Source organism: Glycine max, chromosome 6 (genome assembly GCF_000004515.6).
Source record: "Glycine max cultivar Williams 82 chromosome 6, Glycine_max_v4.0, whole genome shotgun sequence".
NCBI lineage: Eukaryota > Viridiplantae > Streptophyta > Magnoliopsida > Fabales > Fabaceae > Glycine > Glycine max.
In genome coordinates this window covers 10,783,511-10,800,453 of record NC_038242.2, presented here as the reverse complement: position 1 = coordinate 10,800,453, position 16,943 = coordinate 10,783,511, and the positions used below count along the sequence as shown (strand labels likewise).

The following is a 16,943-nucleotide window of genomic DNA, read 5'->3' as shown; positions in this document are numbered from 1 at the left end:
TAATAAGTAATTTAAGGATAAAATTGTCTAATAAAATATGTACACCAAATGTTCAATTTCGTTGAATATTGAATTTCATCCCTTAATTTTTAGATAATTCTTTTTTTTTCCTTATTTCTTTCCATCGTTATAACATAATAGATGATGCAGAAGAGATAAAAAAAAAATATTACTGTACAAACTATTGCATGAAATATGAATTATTCTACATCTAATATTTTTCTTCCATTTATAGTATTTATATTGAATATAGCAAAAAAAGTACTTATATTGAATGAAACGTGAAAGGACATTAAGGGGTGTTTGGTACAAAGAAAAAATAAAGTGAATGGAAATAAAAAAAATATATATTTAGTTAAACAAAAATAAAAATAAAATAAAAAATGAAAGAAGAATAAAAATATGTAAAAAAAAAAAGAGTGAAAAAAGACTAGTAAACTCTATCTTATGTCAACTCTATTTTCATTTAACAAACAATCAACTTTATTTTCATTCCCCTTGTTTCCCCTCTTCCCCCTATTTCCATGCTACTCAACAATAGAAAAAATCTTATTTTTTCAACTTACACGTTTACTTTAAAGAAATTATACCCTCATTCTTGTTTTTTCTTACAACCCCAGCCCGATATATTAATATGTTTGGTGCAATTTATTTATTTATTTAAATTATGGTGAAACTTGGGCCTAAATCCTTTTCCTTTTAAAAAATACACTATTATTTTTATCTCTAAAAATAAAAGAAAATGTGAAAGATTTTACATTATTTTAACCAAATTAATCAAATGAACTGATCCTCTTATCAATACATTATTTTATTTTATACTTTATTAAATTGTTTATATTTTTGTTGAATTAATTTGAATTTTTAAATTTTAAAAATTATCTTAAACTCGCTTATTATTTTGATAAATACATGTAATTATAATAGGTATAAGTAGTATGATTTATATTAAAATTTTGGTAATTTGGTATTATTTTTAGGATTTACATCATTTTTTAATTTGTTAAAACATTCAGAACTTATAGATGTATGTTCTTTTCAACTTTTTTTTTACAGAGATGTTCTGTTCAACTATTATAAAAAGTAAAAGTTGAGTTTTGTTTATTTTTTAAAAAATAAAAATAAAAAGATGCTACAATCATTGCAGGAGTTGAGCAAGACAGAACTCATAACTGTTCATTTTCACTGTTGCAGGTTTCTATTGCAGCAAGTAGCAACTGAGCTGTGAAATCAGATTTGAAATAGGCATGAAAAAAACATTCAAGAGATGTTCCTGATCTAAAAGACAAATTGTCAAGAAATAGTATCAAATGTTTACTTAACAGATTTATCACATAGAGATTTTCTCCCTCCTGCATGTGTATTAGATGCCAAAATCATGCTGATTCCTTACTTGCATTTCTTACTCTGTGGGAGACATCGCATTTGTAAATGCTTTATATAATGTGTTGGTTAGCAAACAAGAATCAACTTTTCTCCTCAGAATTGTCCTTGGTAGAAATTAAAAACAAAACAAAAAACATAATAATTGGGATAAGGGAATCAAAATTGGTAAATCAAGCCTTGCATCTTATCCGTTCCATTTTTGTGCCTAAGTCTTGGTCATAATCACCTGGATTTATAAGATACAAAACTGGGTAGTTTTGTAAGACAGAAACTTAACTCCGACAGGATTGTTTTGCAGTCACCCTCTATTGCAAGGTTATTAAAATATCATAGCTTCAGTTTATTTTCTGATCTTGTTTCGGTAAAGGATTTTTTTTTTAATGATTTTGATATGGATGACATTTTCCAAGCTGCTACCTTCCCATGTCAGCATGTCTTTTTTAATTAATTTGATCTGCGTTATTTATAAGAATAAATATTGATAGAATAATAGCATTTAATTAATTATCATTTTTGTGATTTTTAGCTTAAGGTTTAACTGTTATTCTGTTAATTCAACTGAACCTTAAATTGCACGATAAAATAAACAATAAAAGATTTTATTGATTTATATGAACAAACAATTAAATATTTCATAAAGATTAATATGCTAATAATTATTAAGCATAATTAATATCATGCGAAAATTTTAAAAACCAAAACATGTTTTAGTTTTGAGTTTCAATATTTTTGTAATTTTTTTAAAAATATTTTAAATTAAAAATAGATAAAATGAATAACTTATTTTATCTTATCATATTTCACTATGAAATAATGATAGCTATGGAATGAGGGTTGTGACCATGATGGGAGTGGGGGTGGCAATTGTGGTTAGGGGTGCAAATTGGTTGGATTGGATCAAGTCTTATCTAAGTTTAATTTCACTTGTTTCATATTTTTATATCTTAAGTATGAGTTTGTTATATATCACTAATATTTTTAGGTTTGAATTTGACTTTTATAAAAGCTTGTCAAATCCATCAACCCATTTAAAGACTCATTTCATTTTAAAAATATAAAAAATATTATTTTTAAAAAAATAAAACCAAAGATTATCATTAAAAAATAATAAGATAATTTTAAACTATAAGATATAGATAAAATTTGCTTACAAACATTACATGAGATATGTTACAAAAGTTTTTTAAATTTCACCAAAAGAAAATAGTCTATATTCCTAAGCATTTATACTACATTAATTAAAATAATTTAAATCGTTAAATTATTAAAATAATATTATAATTTAAATAAAATAATTATAATATTATATATCATATTAATAATAATATTCTAAATTAAATGACATTTATATTTTAAAGAAAAATCAAAACTTTTAATTATTTTCATTAAATATATATGATAAAAGTTGTGATTAAATAATAGAGTCAATGAGAATGCAATGGTGATAATGATAAAAATAAAGATGATAATACAATGGTAATGATAAAAATAAAGATGAGAATGTATTTTTAGAACTAAAAAAAATATTTAAAAAAATTTACAATTTTTTTCTTGATTTGAGAAAAATATAAAATTATTTTAAAATTAAATTAAAAATTATTTCAACTTCATTCTTTTTATGAACGCATCTTATTTTAAAATAATATTTAAAAAAAAATAATAAAAATTCGCAATCATCCCGAACGTCATCATCTATCTTAACCTGTGTTAAAGAATCACTATTGTTCTACGATCTACAGCGAGATTCCTCCGCTTTTACACCGTTACGGTTTGGCCTACATTTGTAAATTAGAAAATCGCCCCTAGAAATCGCCCACGTTGCTACATGCTGCTTCTGGTTCGCGCGTGTGGAACTGTCATCATCACTACCACCTAACAAGCAACCCCAAACTCAACAAAAAAGAAGAAAATAAAAGTATATATTATCATCTGAGTTCCACTTTCAACAATGGAACAACCCACACTCATGGTGAGTGAAATATTCAATCATCCAAGAAACCCATCCCAACTTGCTCCATCTCCTATTATATTCACCACTTAACGCTTTCTTATGCATCTCATTAGCTTAATTAATACCACAACAATCTAATCTGCCTTTTTTTTTTTTAACTTTCTTTAGTAGAATGAAAAATTAGTTTTTTTTTAATCCTCAACTACCACCATTTCCCCCCTAAAAGGATTCTGTTGCAGTAATTTATTTCATTTGTTTGTTTATTACTACGTAAAGATATTTTATGATGGATGATACACTGTGCATATAGTGTTGGTTTTTTTTTTTTTTACTCGTAGTCTATCCTTATCTGATGACCATAGTATTATTTTTTTCATACCCCTAATTGGGAATCTTGATTCATATTTTTGTGATCAAGCCTACTCTTGCACGCTAACTAACGCCATATTTTCTTCTTTTCTTCTTATCTTATTGTTGCAGACTTTCGGGTCATCATTGAGCTTGCTGTAGGTAAAGAAATTTCATCACTTTTTTCCTCTGCCCCCTTTTCATCATCTCATTCATTTATAATCGAAATTCTTGCTCTATTGGGTAACTGGTATTTGGTTGATTTGGAGCAGTGAGGTGTTCAATCTGAAATTTCCTTAACCAAATTCATGGCGGAACTGATAGGGCCTCGCTTGTACAGCTGCTCTAATTGTAGGAACCATGTCTCACTCCATGATGATATCATTTCCAAGGCTTTTCATGTAAACCATCTTTCTCTCTCTGTATTTTTACTTTTCTGGGTGATTTTGGAGACGAAACTTTTTGATGGAGTGTTTTCTTATTCTTACATTTTATGCGAGAATTATGTGAATTTTTAGCCCTGGCTTCTTATATAATATATAATGGTTTGTTGCCAATTGAAAAATCTCCATCTGAAACTGCCTATTACCCTTTTACCTTCCACCTTCTAACCCTCCAGTTATTCAAAGGGTAAGGTGGCTGCTGAATTTAATGATTTCTAGGCGCCATTACTATTACAATGGTTTGTGATGTCGAAAGGTAAAGTGGAGAAGTTCTAGGGTGATTTCAGGAGAGGAAAGAAACCTGAGGTCATGTTTTGCAATTGAGGTGGAGTCTGTGGTTCAATCAGCAATGAGTACTAGACTCACTAGAGCCCACTTCTAAAGCAAAACATGTATATTTCCAATACTATTAGGACTACAATGAATTCAGGCCATATGTTCAATTTTGGAAAAGAGATAAGTTGCTTTTTAATTTTGGTCTTAGGTTCAACTTTGGATACTTCCTTATTCTGTTACTTTGTTGATAGGAGTAAAAAGAATTCGGTCTGTACTATATATTAATTAATACAGGTAAATTTCTAGTGCATTATGGGTTGACTAAGTTTAATGTAATGATATAATGAGTAGTGAGTTATACCAGATAGTTTTTGATGCATTGGCAGTGTGAGACTGATGGCACTGGTGGCAATTTTGGTTGTGAATAAGTGAATAATGAAGACTTGTTTTCTATCAGTTAATTGCACATACACCTAGCGACAGTTGCTATAGATGTCTGTTGGCAGTGATTTTCAACGTAAGGTTATCTGCATATTTATTCAGGATTCTTTGTGTTGAAATTTTAAAACAGCATTTCAAAAGTAGGAGATTTAGAATTTCAACCTTTGTCTGCATCTCTCTCTCTCTCTCTTTAAATGGTTTTACCCACATAACAGCCAAATATCACAAAGATTGCAATTCTGTCTGTTTCCTAGATGAAAATATTCCCAAGGGATCTTTGTTTTCTCATTTGGACTTCACATCTTCTCTAACTAAAGGCTTTTGGTTGTTATTCTTGGCATTTAAACTTGCACTTTGGTTTTATGATTTTATCTCCTACAAAAGCTTTACCAGATCATTTTCTGATATTATTGTCAAATTTTATAATTAGGGAAGAAACGGCCGAGCCTTTCTGTTTTCCCATGCAATGAATATTGTCACAGGGCCAAAAGAAGACAGACATCTCTTGACTGGCCTCCACACTGTTGCTGATGTTTATTGTGGTGATTGCCGTGAAGTGTTGGGTTGGAAGTATGAAAGAGCTTACGAAGCATCCCAGAAGTACAAGGAAGGAAAGTTCATACTTGAAAAGTCAAAAATTGCTAAGGAGAACTGGTAGCATTCCTTTCTGCTCCCCATTCTATTCATGCTTTGTGATTGTCATCTTGTACAGGAAGTTCTTACCTTCAACCATTTGAAATTTGTCATTGTTTCCCCTACTTCATTGTAGTTCCTCATGTTATGACCAGAAGTGAAATTGTAAGAGAAACTTTTTATTCCCTGTTAATGACATTGTATATTCATTTTTCTGGTCTACGAATATCATGGTTATCTATGAAAAACAATATCAGGTCCAAATTACCCAGCCCATCCTACAAATTTCATTTTGGGAAGATGAACTTTGCTGACATGTAGAGTTTTCTTCTAGTGCCTTATTACTCTCGGGTTGTGGCTTGATAAATAAAGTAGTAGATCTTATGATTGAGTTTAATATTTGGTAATAACACAAGTTGGCTCAGCTTTAAAAATTTGGCTATTTGGGTTCCTCTATGGATGCTATACTTTTAAAGTTCTGCTTTCATTTGTCAATTAACGGAAGCTGCTCATACATAACAGAATACTATGTTACCGAAGCCTTTTAATGTCTGCTCTTCTGTTTCAATTTTCCTTATCCGTGCATTCAGTTCTTTTGACCACTTATAATGTTCCAATTCAGTTGGACGGTAACTTTGAGATTCAGGTAATTTGGGGAACCTTTAAAAAAAAAAAAAAGGAAGGTAATTTGGGGGGAAAATGTGTGCAGCACTTTCTTTACTAACAAAGAGTACTTTTATTTACTGAAATTTATTAAAATTCATGAAATAAACCGAGATCCGTTACATAACAAGTGAGTTCACATCATTTTGTGGATTTTATAAAATTTTAGTCAATTATAAAAGGTAGCAGTAGTATGTTGCAAAGACTGTGTTAACTGTAAAGGGTCTGAGCGCGTTGCGTAATTACCAATGGCAATGATGGTTGTCATTACTAGTTGGTAGAATTGAATAGTGTGGACAAAGATTTTGCATTCAATTTTTGGCAATAGATATTAATTGCTAACTATCACGGTAAGCCAAGCCCCTAAGGCTCTCAACATTCCCCTTTTTCTAACCTTCTAGCACCGAAAAAATGAAACTGGTAGACATACTAGTGCGATACTACTCCTACTTCACATGCGTATACTTTCTTTTCTGTTGGCTGAATAATACGGCTAAAACTTGTTGATAGCAGCATGCTTGGTAGAATTACATTTCAGATTGAGAGCATATTTCTTTGATTTTTATCCAAAAGCCCACAGCGGTGCTTTAATATCTTATATATCAGATTCTACAAGTAGGGCTTAAGAAATGTTTTACCATCACAGTATTTCATTAGACGACTAGGAACTTGGGAGGAAAGAATAAGAAAAGGAAAACAGAGTAGTGGTGCTTTAATATGTTATATCCTAGTAAGGCTTGTGCATCATTTATCCTAGTAGGGCTTGAGCAATGTTTCACTATCAAAGTGGTGTTTGAAAACATTTCATTAGACAACTAGGAAGGTAGGGGGAAAGAATAGGAAGAGGAAACAGAGTGGTGATTTACTATCATAATTTTTACAGCGAAAAACCTTTCTAGCTAGATGGTGGAAATTGGAGATATAGTGAAAGCTGATTGAAGAATAAAAAGCTCTTAATTTCTTCGAGAGGCCTTTCGCTCCTACCTGTAGTACTATCTGGCAACTCTCTTCCCAAATTGATAGGTTTTAACCTTTATTTTATTAGCACATTATCCAGGATAAGGTTTGGAAGCTCATCAAGGATGCTTTCTCTAGTGGCTTTATTGATCCTTCTCGCTTGGATGAGACCATTATTTGGCTTATTCCCAAAATTGATAATACGTCATATTAATTTTACAAGCAATGTGATGATATATAAGATTGTAATTAGGCATGACAGGGAGGTGGGTTGGGGGCAAATTTAGCTCTTTCCATCTTCGATCTCATTCAAGGCCGGGCCAGTTTAAGAAAAGATGATTTAAAAATAAAATAAAATAATTGAACTCAACCTTATCTACATGAGATTTTATTGGGTTCAGGAGAATCCGCGAGATACCCACTTCACTTTTTTATTTAAAAAATATATTTATTTATATATTTTTAAATAAATAATATACTAAATTATCAATTACTTTATAAAACAAACAATATATAAAACTTGTTACAGGTGACACGACACTATTACTAGTCTTGGAAGACTTAAAGGGGGACTGCCATAACATTAAAAAACTTTGTGGTGCATGAATTTTACCGAAGGAACAATATTAATTCAACAATCAATGTTTTGTATATTTCTAATGATGCCCATAAAATAAAACCGAGTTTGTGTATTACTACCATAATTGTTAAGAAATGAAAGGTATAAATGTAATTTTATTCCTTTAATTTGTAATGTGTACGAGTTATCTTTACCTCGTATTGATCCGACGTATTTACATCAATCTTAGTTGGGATATCTTTTGCTTAACATCAACTAAGACACTTGACAAAGACATCTTCAATTGATGGGTATAAGTCTAGAAAAAATTATCTTAGTTTTATAAATTCTAATTTATAAAAGAAATATGGCTCATGAATTAGCCCTAACCCACTAGGCCTAAAAGGACTTTTTCATCTTATGGGTCATTTGGTCTTAGCCTACATGGGTTTGAGCTAAATAGGTTAGGTTTGGTTGATTTGACAACTATAGTTAATAGAATAATTTTTTTAAATATTTTACCTACATAAAACATGCACAACATGCATAAATCAAAGCATTAATACTAGCCAATGAAATTTAAATGATAAAAGGATACACAATTTTGACATATTCATAGCATATAATAACTATTATAAAAAGGTTAAAAAACATGTATTTAAAAAGGAGATGAAATTCATGCTAGTTATATAAACTAAAATGTGGAAAGTAACTCCATACCTCACGATTAAGGTTTTCCATGCAATATTGTGCGACAAAGATATTTACTGAGATAAAAGTTTTATAACACTAGACAAGAGGATAGACCTTGAACTTTAAGTTAGGACTCAACCCATCATAGAAACAATACACACTTAGATCTTAAGTCCAAATAATTAAAATCTATCAATTAAAATACCATAATTTTTTATATGATTAATCATCTAAATTTAATCCAATATTGTGCAAAAGATTTTTTCATAAAAGAGTATGGAAAAAATTATCAGGCCTAAAGGACTTTTTCATCTTATGGGTCATTTGGCCCTAGTCCACATAGGTTGGAGCTAAATCGGTTAGTGTTGGCCAATTTGACAGCTATAGTTAATAGATTAAAAAAATTCAATGTTTTACCAACATAAAACATGCATAAATCTAAGCTTTGATACCCGCTGACGAAATTTAAATGATAAAAGGATACACAATTTTGACATTCATAGCATATAATAACTATTATAAAAAGGTTAGAAATCTTGTATTTAAAACGGAGATGAAATTCATGTTAGTTATATGAAATAAAATGAGGAGAGTAACTCCATACCTCAAGATTAGGGATTTCCATGCAATATTGTGCAACAAAGATATTTACTGGGATAAAAGTTTTATAACACTAGACAAGAGGATAGACCTTGAACTTTAAGTTAGGACTCAACCCATCATAGAAACAAGACACACTTAAATCGCAAGTCCAAATAATTAAAATCTATCAATTAAATTACCATAATTTTTTTATATTATTAATCATCTAAAATTTAATCCAATGATAATTTTAAAAATGTTAATCCATAAATTTTCAACATGAGAGTTTTATTTTAAGTCGTGTATTCTAATTTATAAATAACAGCAGATAGAGGGAATCCAAATACATGAAGATAAGATCGTGCATGGTTATGTTCTCATTAATTTGAATAGTTTATAAGGCAAGTTTAAGAAGGATTTCATCTTGGTAGGAAAATAATAGGAATGCAGAGCTAATCCCAACTCATGAGTCATGACTTGTCCTTATTTATTTGTGCATCACATACATTAGTCCAAAATGGAGACTCAGTGCGCAGAGTTGAGATTCCATCCCCGGATCTTGTGAGTGCTAGCAACGAAATTTCAAAGTACCGGTGGGGGCAATGCTGCTTCAAAATTCAAACTTCTGTAGAAGACTGGATTCTTATATTTATAATAAAAAAAATAAGTGGACGCCATGTTACTCATTCAATTTTCAAATGAATTTGTTATTTAATCCGGGTTTAAAGATTAAGCATGAAAGCTTCCCGTGCAGGTGGGTTACAATGAGTGGTTATCTTCAATTTTGACAATGAACGAATGAATGGCCCCGGCGACGAAGTATATATGTATTCATAAACTAGAAGAAAAACGTGAATGCATGCATTACGAATTTCTCAATTTTAACCTAGGTTAAAGATTTCAGTTCTCTTAGTATGTATACACTTCCTTAAAATCAAGACACCTAACATGTAAGATTACATCTTTTATTTAAAATTTTATGGGTCAACAATAGAGGGTGGGGGGACTATTAAGTGTTGAGAATACTTAACTATTAAAGGAGTATTACCGAAATATCTAAAATTTATTCTGAAGGCACAGACTCATCACAGGTCATAAACACGACGATTATAGCTATCTACAAGGCTATAATAAGGTAAGGTACAATTGCTGATGTATATGAAGTAACATCGTGAATCGGCCCAACGTTATATATATCTTCACCAGCATCTTTCATAGAGTAACTTCGGGAAACAACTCAAACAAGGATGTAATAATTATTGATATTGTTCGATGGAGGGAACTAATTCGATTTGCAATAAAAATTTATACAAAGCAGGTACCTATAGCAGCCCATTCTTTGTTGTACCTTGACTTAAAATTGTTGCCTTATGTAGCCAAACAAATTGCTCCGAGGCGATCCCAAAGGTGTACATTTTCTTAACATGATTTCGTTAGAAAAATGAATGATCACCTGCTTGCACATATATGGTCCCGCAGCTACGTGAATAATTACCCTTTCTGTCCTTAATGTTAGGACCTGTCTAGTACGTAGAAACCCTAATGTAAAAAGGTCATGATTGGAGAGAATAGCCATAGGTTGAAAGGGTCGTCCTCTAGATTTTGATATCCAATGCCTACATACATCAATTCTCTCCATATGATTTAGTCATAAGTAATGAGAATTTCCTTCGTAGATTAATAAATCATGCTTTTACCAACTCCTAAAAATAGTAGTCTCGTTCTTCTAGGATCTCAAGACGATACAGTATATAGTACCGACTCAAATCCAAATGAATGATAGTACATTCAATAGATACTCCTACACTTACACACACATACAAAAAAAAAAATTAAACATTGTTTAATTCAATTGCTAGTGGATGTTTTGTGGAGTAGATCGTATATGAATGAGTTTGCAGATTCCCCTAGCTATGGCCATGATGCGAAGTAATTGTAAAACTTTATTTAATCTTTAATATATACATATGCATATATGCTTAACACGTTAGACCCAACTAAAAGCAACAAGTAATATTTACCAAGGGCACATTTTTATATTATCATTCGATAAAGTGAGTAAGGTCTATATATGGAGGAGGACACTTGCGGTGGAGGATAATATTCTTGCACGGTTACCAAGAGGAATGTTTGTAGGTCCCTCCACTGGAAAAGGAATAGAGACTAGAGTCAAGCTCCAGCTTCTTTGGCTTTCAATATAAGAAAGGGAAAAAGAAGACCCATGTGGGGGATATATAAAAATCAAATAATAATGTTCACAACTTGGACCAAAGTGACTGCACGAAGCTTCATCAACAGAAGGGAACTGTTAGTGAGTGTCATGGAAAACAAGGGACCAACCAACTTTCATGAATGAAAATTATAGGTTAATGCATTTAGCTAAAATGAATCAAGTTTGTGTTTGCTTAAACGTTTGAACTCAATCGATCGATCAAACAAAAGCAATAAATTATTACTTCTCACAAAATGAGACTTCAAAATTCGTACAACCTGAACATAACATAACGGGTTCGCAAACATGCCCTAAAGAGATCAAGAAGGATAGCAAGGTTTTATTACTCGTTTCTATAAATGTGTAGTGATCGGAAACCATGGAGAAACTTTAAAGTGCAAGTTAATAACATTGCACGGTGTATTATTATACTATTCATTATTACAAAGGGCTAGTTAGCTGAGTAGTAGTATTAATTTCATAGATCCTATTTGGTTGCTTCATGAAAACCAAAAGGATGGAAGAATCTGAAATACCAAGTGGTAGTACTGTTAAAATCTGACACTTCTGATCGGTTGGCAAGCAAAAAGAAAGGAAAAGAAATGAGAGTGCGACCACTTTTGCTGTAAAGGATTTGACAGCCATCATTCCAATTCACTATATATAAATCACCCAAAAAATCCCAGTTTAGAATTTACAAATACAAACACTAAAAATACTAGCTAGTAACGTTATAATGCAATTTCAATGGATAACAAAAATAATGATCGTTTAACAAAATTACTTTATCTATAAAGTATCTTTTTACCAGAAAATCTAATATACACTTATTTGGTGCACTGACTTGTTAAGTGCCCTTATTTTAACCTAAATAAATTATATTTAGAAGGCCATTTAAATTTCAAGGGTTGTGCATGACAAACTAAAGTCTCTTGGTACCTGACAATAGGTATTGATCGGAAAAGCCAAAAATGAAAAATCAGTACTATTGATTATGATATATATATATATATATGGTTATGGACTCGAAGCTCCTGATGCTAAACCTAAAAATTAAAATGAAAGGTAGCTTCAAAATACAGCCACATTCTTGGGGACCAAAAGCCAAAAATCAAAGTGGGACTACTGGGGAAAGGAAAAGACCAAAAAAAATTGAAATGGATTAAAGAGAGAAGCAAAACAGAAAGAAGCCATGTACCCTATTTTTGTTAGTGGTTCTGATCACACTCCAAACACAAACACAACCACACTCCCCCCATTAAGAAAATAAAATAAAAATAAAGGCTAAAACAGCAACAACCCCCTGTTCTTTTTTTTTTTTTTTTTCTATAATATCTACCATGATCCTCCACCTAACATGCCATTCCAATACCCATGAGCTGAACCCTCTTGACTTCTATTCTGCTGATGATCAAACTCATTTGTGCTTGGAACCTGCTGCTTCAAATCCTCCACAGTAGGAAACAAGATCCGTGCACCACCAGTAGTAGGATCCTCTTGAATTCCCTGATGAAGACCCCCATAAGTACCATTATCAAACCCCTCAAGACTGAAGTTAAGGCCATGATGTGGTGGCTTAAAGTCTTGCAAGGGAAATCCATGATGAGTTGAATTATACATTGGCATGAAGGAGTTCAAACCCCTTGAGGAAGCAGCAGCAATCCCAGTCTTGAGAAGCTCCATGGCAGACAACTGATGGTGAGAAGATGCAGATGTTGGTGTTGATGAGGAAGTAGGGTTTTGATGAAGGCCACCCTTGTTAATTCAGTGTTGTAAGGAACCTCAATGAGCTTTGACATGGACACAGTGTTGTAGTCTTCAGCTGGTGGATATGCTAGGTTAAGGTCTTGGCCTTGGTGGATCTTAGGGTCCTGGGAAGCAGATTGAGGGAAATTAGGTGTTGTGAGATCAGGAAGCTTCTTTGCTTGTGCTGATGCTGATGATGGTGGTGGCGCTGATGGGGTTGATCTTTTGTTCTTTCTAGAGCCACCACCGACAGGAACGTTTCTGAGAGAACCACCCTCAGTCCAATACCTTCTACATGTCTTGCAAAAGTACCTTGGCTGAGAGAGGCTATAGTTGTTGTAGTAGCAGAATTTGGTGTTGGTTGAATTGCACCTTGGACAGTTCAAAGCTTGATCCTTTTGAGGCCTTGCCCTTCTCTCCAACATAGGAGGAGGAGGAGGCTTTGAACCTCCTTCCATAGTAGGTTGTTTAACCACTCCAATACCCTGAAAAAATATCCAATTTTTTTCAAAACAATAAAAACAAAAAGACAGCAAAAGGCCATAACTGAAATTCAAAACCTTTGCTTCTGAGAAAAAGATAGTCTTAGGAAGGAAACAAACAAAACAAGCAAACAAAGAAGGGTGTTTTTATTTATTACACTTTGAGAGGGGATTACAACAGCAGTGGTATGATACAAACAAATATGTTAACTTTTTTCTTTGGGTCCTTTATCCTTTATCAGATGGTGGAAAGGAAAAAAATGGGAAAAAGAAAGGAGAAGTACTTTCAATAGCAGAAAAAAAAAAAGAGGGAAAGATCCTTAAAAAGACAGCAACAAAAATTGAATTTAAGTGGGGGGCTGAGCTGAACGTCAGAAAAAGTTGGAGATAAAGTGAAACTTAACTTCCCCCTTAGAACTATAGGAATATTAATCAAAATAATTTCCCAAGCCCAAAACTTAATCTAAATTATGGTTTGAAAATCACGACCCCCAGCAGAGATTTTCATGATTATAAGGAAAGAAAACAGAAAAAGGTTCTGTGTACCTGTGCCCACTGAGCTGTGTCCATGGATTTAAGAAAGAGAATGGAAAAAAGGAAAAGCAACGAGTCCTCAGAGAAAGAAAAAAGAACACCACTTTTCTAGAGAGTGTTAAAAGCGTGTAAAGCTTTAAGAGATGGGGTGGAATATAGTGGTGGTTCCATCCATGTGTTGGCCAACTAGCTAGCTATATTACACATGAAAGGGTAGCATAGTCTTTTGAAACCCTTTTAATTCACAACTTTGATTTTTTTAACTAAAACATTTCATTTATTTTTCTGATTTTTATTATCTCTTAATTGCTTTGTTATTACAACACCCATTATATTTTTTGTTTTTATTTTCTATGCCCATTTTACACTCCACGACGAAGGTTGTGTAAATGTATATCATTTTTTCTTTAATTAATTACTATTTGTCATATATATATATGATGAGACGTACGGAAAATTTGTGTACATGGCATGTAAGCTTACTGAGAAAGTATGTACAAGAGTCAACAATATTCTTCCCTGGTGTCTTTTTTGTACAAGCACATTAGAATTAGTGGGTTGATAACTTGATATTATACTTTACGAGGAGCCGCTGATTCCTCATCTTATTCCTTTCTCATCATGCAAATAACTAATTAGTCACATTGAAAAAAAAACGGTTAGATTTCAACCCCGAACAGTTGAGCCTATTAAAATAGGTCAAAATCAACTTTACTTATAAACTTTTATATCACAATAAATTTTAACTTAAAATCAATTAATATTAAATAAAATTATCCAACAAATATATAAACTATATTTCAAGAATTGAGATTCGTGATATGAAATTATTCTTTTTAACAAAAGCAAAAATAGTTTCATATATATGCTTGGAATATAGGATACAACACATTTCAATTTTTATGTTAAGAGCCCTAAAAAGAAAGACGTTATGTAATTAAAAAATTAAAATATGTCGCAAAATCGAATAATAGTTTAGAATGGTTCTATGCATTTAAGGTTTTCTTTTTAAGAAATATAGTTTGTAAAACACACATTGAGTCTTAAGATGTATTCTAATCCTGATGAACTTTTGATATCTAAATCATCTGAATCTTTAGAATTTTAAAAATATAGTTTGTCAATATCAAATAAATATTGAATTGTTATAAACTTTAATATTTGTTTGTAATTCTTGGTTATTAAAAAAATTGTGACTGCAATTTTAGTTCTAACAAGTAACCTTCAAGGTTATAAATATTTAGGGCAGAAATATTTCAACATTTCATTATTTTAGACACTTTATTAATTTTTTTTAATATTATGTCATTTTTTTCCTCTTTCTTTACGTGTTAACTAACATTTCTCATTTTTCTTCATGTCTTTTTTCTTAACACATCTATCATATGAAGTATTTTACTTATATTTTTATAAAAAAAATTATCTTTCGAAGTGTACGTTAACTTGAAGTGTTCACATATATTTTTCCTTTAAAGTATTTATAACTGCAATAGTGATTATATCCTATGTATTTAGTTGTAATTTCTCACGATATAAAAAAAATGAGATGAAACTTCATTGTGACTGCAACTAGAATTATATTAAAAAATGTAATTCCATTAAGGATGATTTATAATTTAAAGAATAACTAACAAAATGTGGAGATTTGTTATCTTCAATTAAAGTTATATTTGAGTCACTATATTTATTTTTTATTTTTGAATCATCCTTTTTAAGGCAAGGAGATTTGAATATTTTATTACAGAGAGTTTGAATCTCTCGTTGTAAAGTGCAATAAATGATTTATTGATCAGACTACGATACATAACATATAATATTAATCCAGCTACTTCTTTTTTTAGATAATCCAGCTTCTTCTTAGAAGGCGAAGTAAGTAATATTTTGATAAGAAAAGTATTTATCAATATTACATTATATACATAACAAATCATGAATGTATTAAACTATTTATTATTGTTTTTTCTATTAAAGTCTCATATTCCTTACTTTATTCGTATTAACTTTAGAGAAGTTAAATATCTAATTTATTATATTAAATTTGTCTTTGTATGAGATGTTAGATAATTTTATCTTGAGAAGCCAAATTTTATATTGTAAGAAACACGCTGCTTAATTTTGCTGGATCAACAAATATTTAGTTGATTATAGCAAATATTTTATAAGTTAAATATATTATTAGCTCTGGAATATATAATATTTTTTAATTTCTATAAAATTTAAATTTTTAAATTTTTTAATGAGTAAATATTAGTTTTATTAACGGATGAAATTGAATCCACGATATTTTTTTTTCTCTTAATCATCCAAAACACCTTATATCTTCTAACTATTTTTAGTCTCTACAATTAATAATAATATATCTTTCTTTTTTATTAAACATGCTTTTGGACTTTAATAAGAAATTTAAACCACATCATTTTATTAAAAATAAAAAGTCAAAACTTTTATAAAAAAATAATTGAAAATGTAATGTTTTCATTAAAAACATATTTAAACCTATATACTCTCACAAATCACAATAAGAAATCTGAACTCTTTTTACAAATTTGTTCGCAGCTAAAATTGGAGAGGTAAAGCAAAATAAAGGCTGAAAGCAAGAGTAAAAGGAGATACGGGAATGGTACAGTTTAACCGACAGAGTAAAAAGAAATAAAAAAATAAAACTCCGGTGACAATAGAAAACTAAAAGCCTTAATAACACTTTTTAAGACACTGTTGTTATTGTCATTCTGTTTTGATGATAGTGTTTGGAAATTGAAATAACCTCCATTGGCAAAAAATAATAATTATTCTTTTTTTGGTTTGGATAAAGTAATTCTTTTGTTGGTATTTGTTTCAGTATATCAAAAGTTTTACTTTGGTTAGAAGTTGATATTAAAGATATTAAATTTATAAACACTTTTTTTTTATTAAATCTACCCGCACACCTTTAATAAAGATAAAATCATAAAAAATAATCCAATATCAAAGTAGACAATAATTTAAATATACCGGTTAATCAATTAAATTAAAGTTAAAACATTAATATTGAAAGTAA

The 16,943-nt window shown here is 30.7% G+C and overlaps 2 protein-coding genes across 3 annotated transcripts; one reads left to right on the top strand and one right to left on the bottom strand.

The window, feature by feature from the left end:
- Window positions 1-3,131: 3,131 nt before the first annotated feature.
- On the top strand, window positions 3,132-5,758 carry LOC100527552 (uncharacterized). Of its 2 annotated transcripts, XM_006580903.4 has the most exons (4): window positions 3,132-3,355; window positions 3,818-3,847; window positions 3,958-4,086; window positions 5,276-5,700. In XM_006580903.4, exons 3-4 carry the CDS (start codon window positions 3,994-3,996, stop codon window positions 5,501-5,503), a joined length of 321 nt encoding a protein of 106 aa, XP_006580966.1. In that variant the 5' UTR covers window positions 3,132-3,355; window positions 3,818-3,847; window positions 3,958-3,993; the 3' UTR covers window positions 5,504-5,700. The 2 variants fall into 2 exon arrangements, with proteins under 2 accessions (XP_006580966.1, NP_001237730.2); NM_001250801.2 differs by lacking the exon at window positions 3,132-3,355 and having other exon boundaries at window positions 3,784-3,847; window positions 5,276-5,758.
- Window positions 5,759-12,286: 6,528 nt separating this feature from the next.
- Window positions 12,287-14,021, bottom strand: LOC778115 (Dof21b). Its single transcript, NM_001249865.3, has 2 exons — window positions 13,919-14,021; window positions 12,287-13,375 (listed from the first exon to the last, which is right to left on the bottom strand). The coding sequence occupies exons 1-2, from the start codon at window positions 13,940-13,942 to the stop codon at window positions 12,779-12,781; spliced, it is 621 nt and encodes a 206-aa protein (NP_001236794.2). The 5' UTR covers window positions 13,943-14,021; the 3' UTR covers window positions 12,287-12,778.
- Between the last annotated feature and the right edge of the window lie 2,922 nt (window positions 14,022-16,943).

Bases quoted from the DNA above. Each gene is read 5' to 3' on its own strand.
- LOC100527552 (NM_001250801.2), top strand. From the start codon at position 3,994: ATGGCGGAACTGATAGGGCCTCGCTTGTACAGCTGCTCTAATTGTAGG. The intron at 4,087-5,275 runs GTAAACCATCTT...TTTTATAATTAG, and splicing joins TCATTTCCAAGGCTTTTCAT to GGAAGAAACGGCCGAGCCTT.
- LOC778115 (NM_001249865.3), bottom strand. From the start codon at position 13,942: ATGGACACAGCTCAGTGGGCACAG. The intron at 13,376-13,918 runs GTACACAGAACC...ATATTTTTTCAG, and splicing joins ACACAGCTCAGTGGGCACAG to GGTATTGGAGTGGTTAAACA.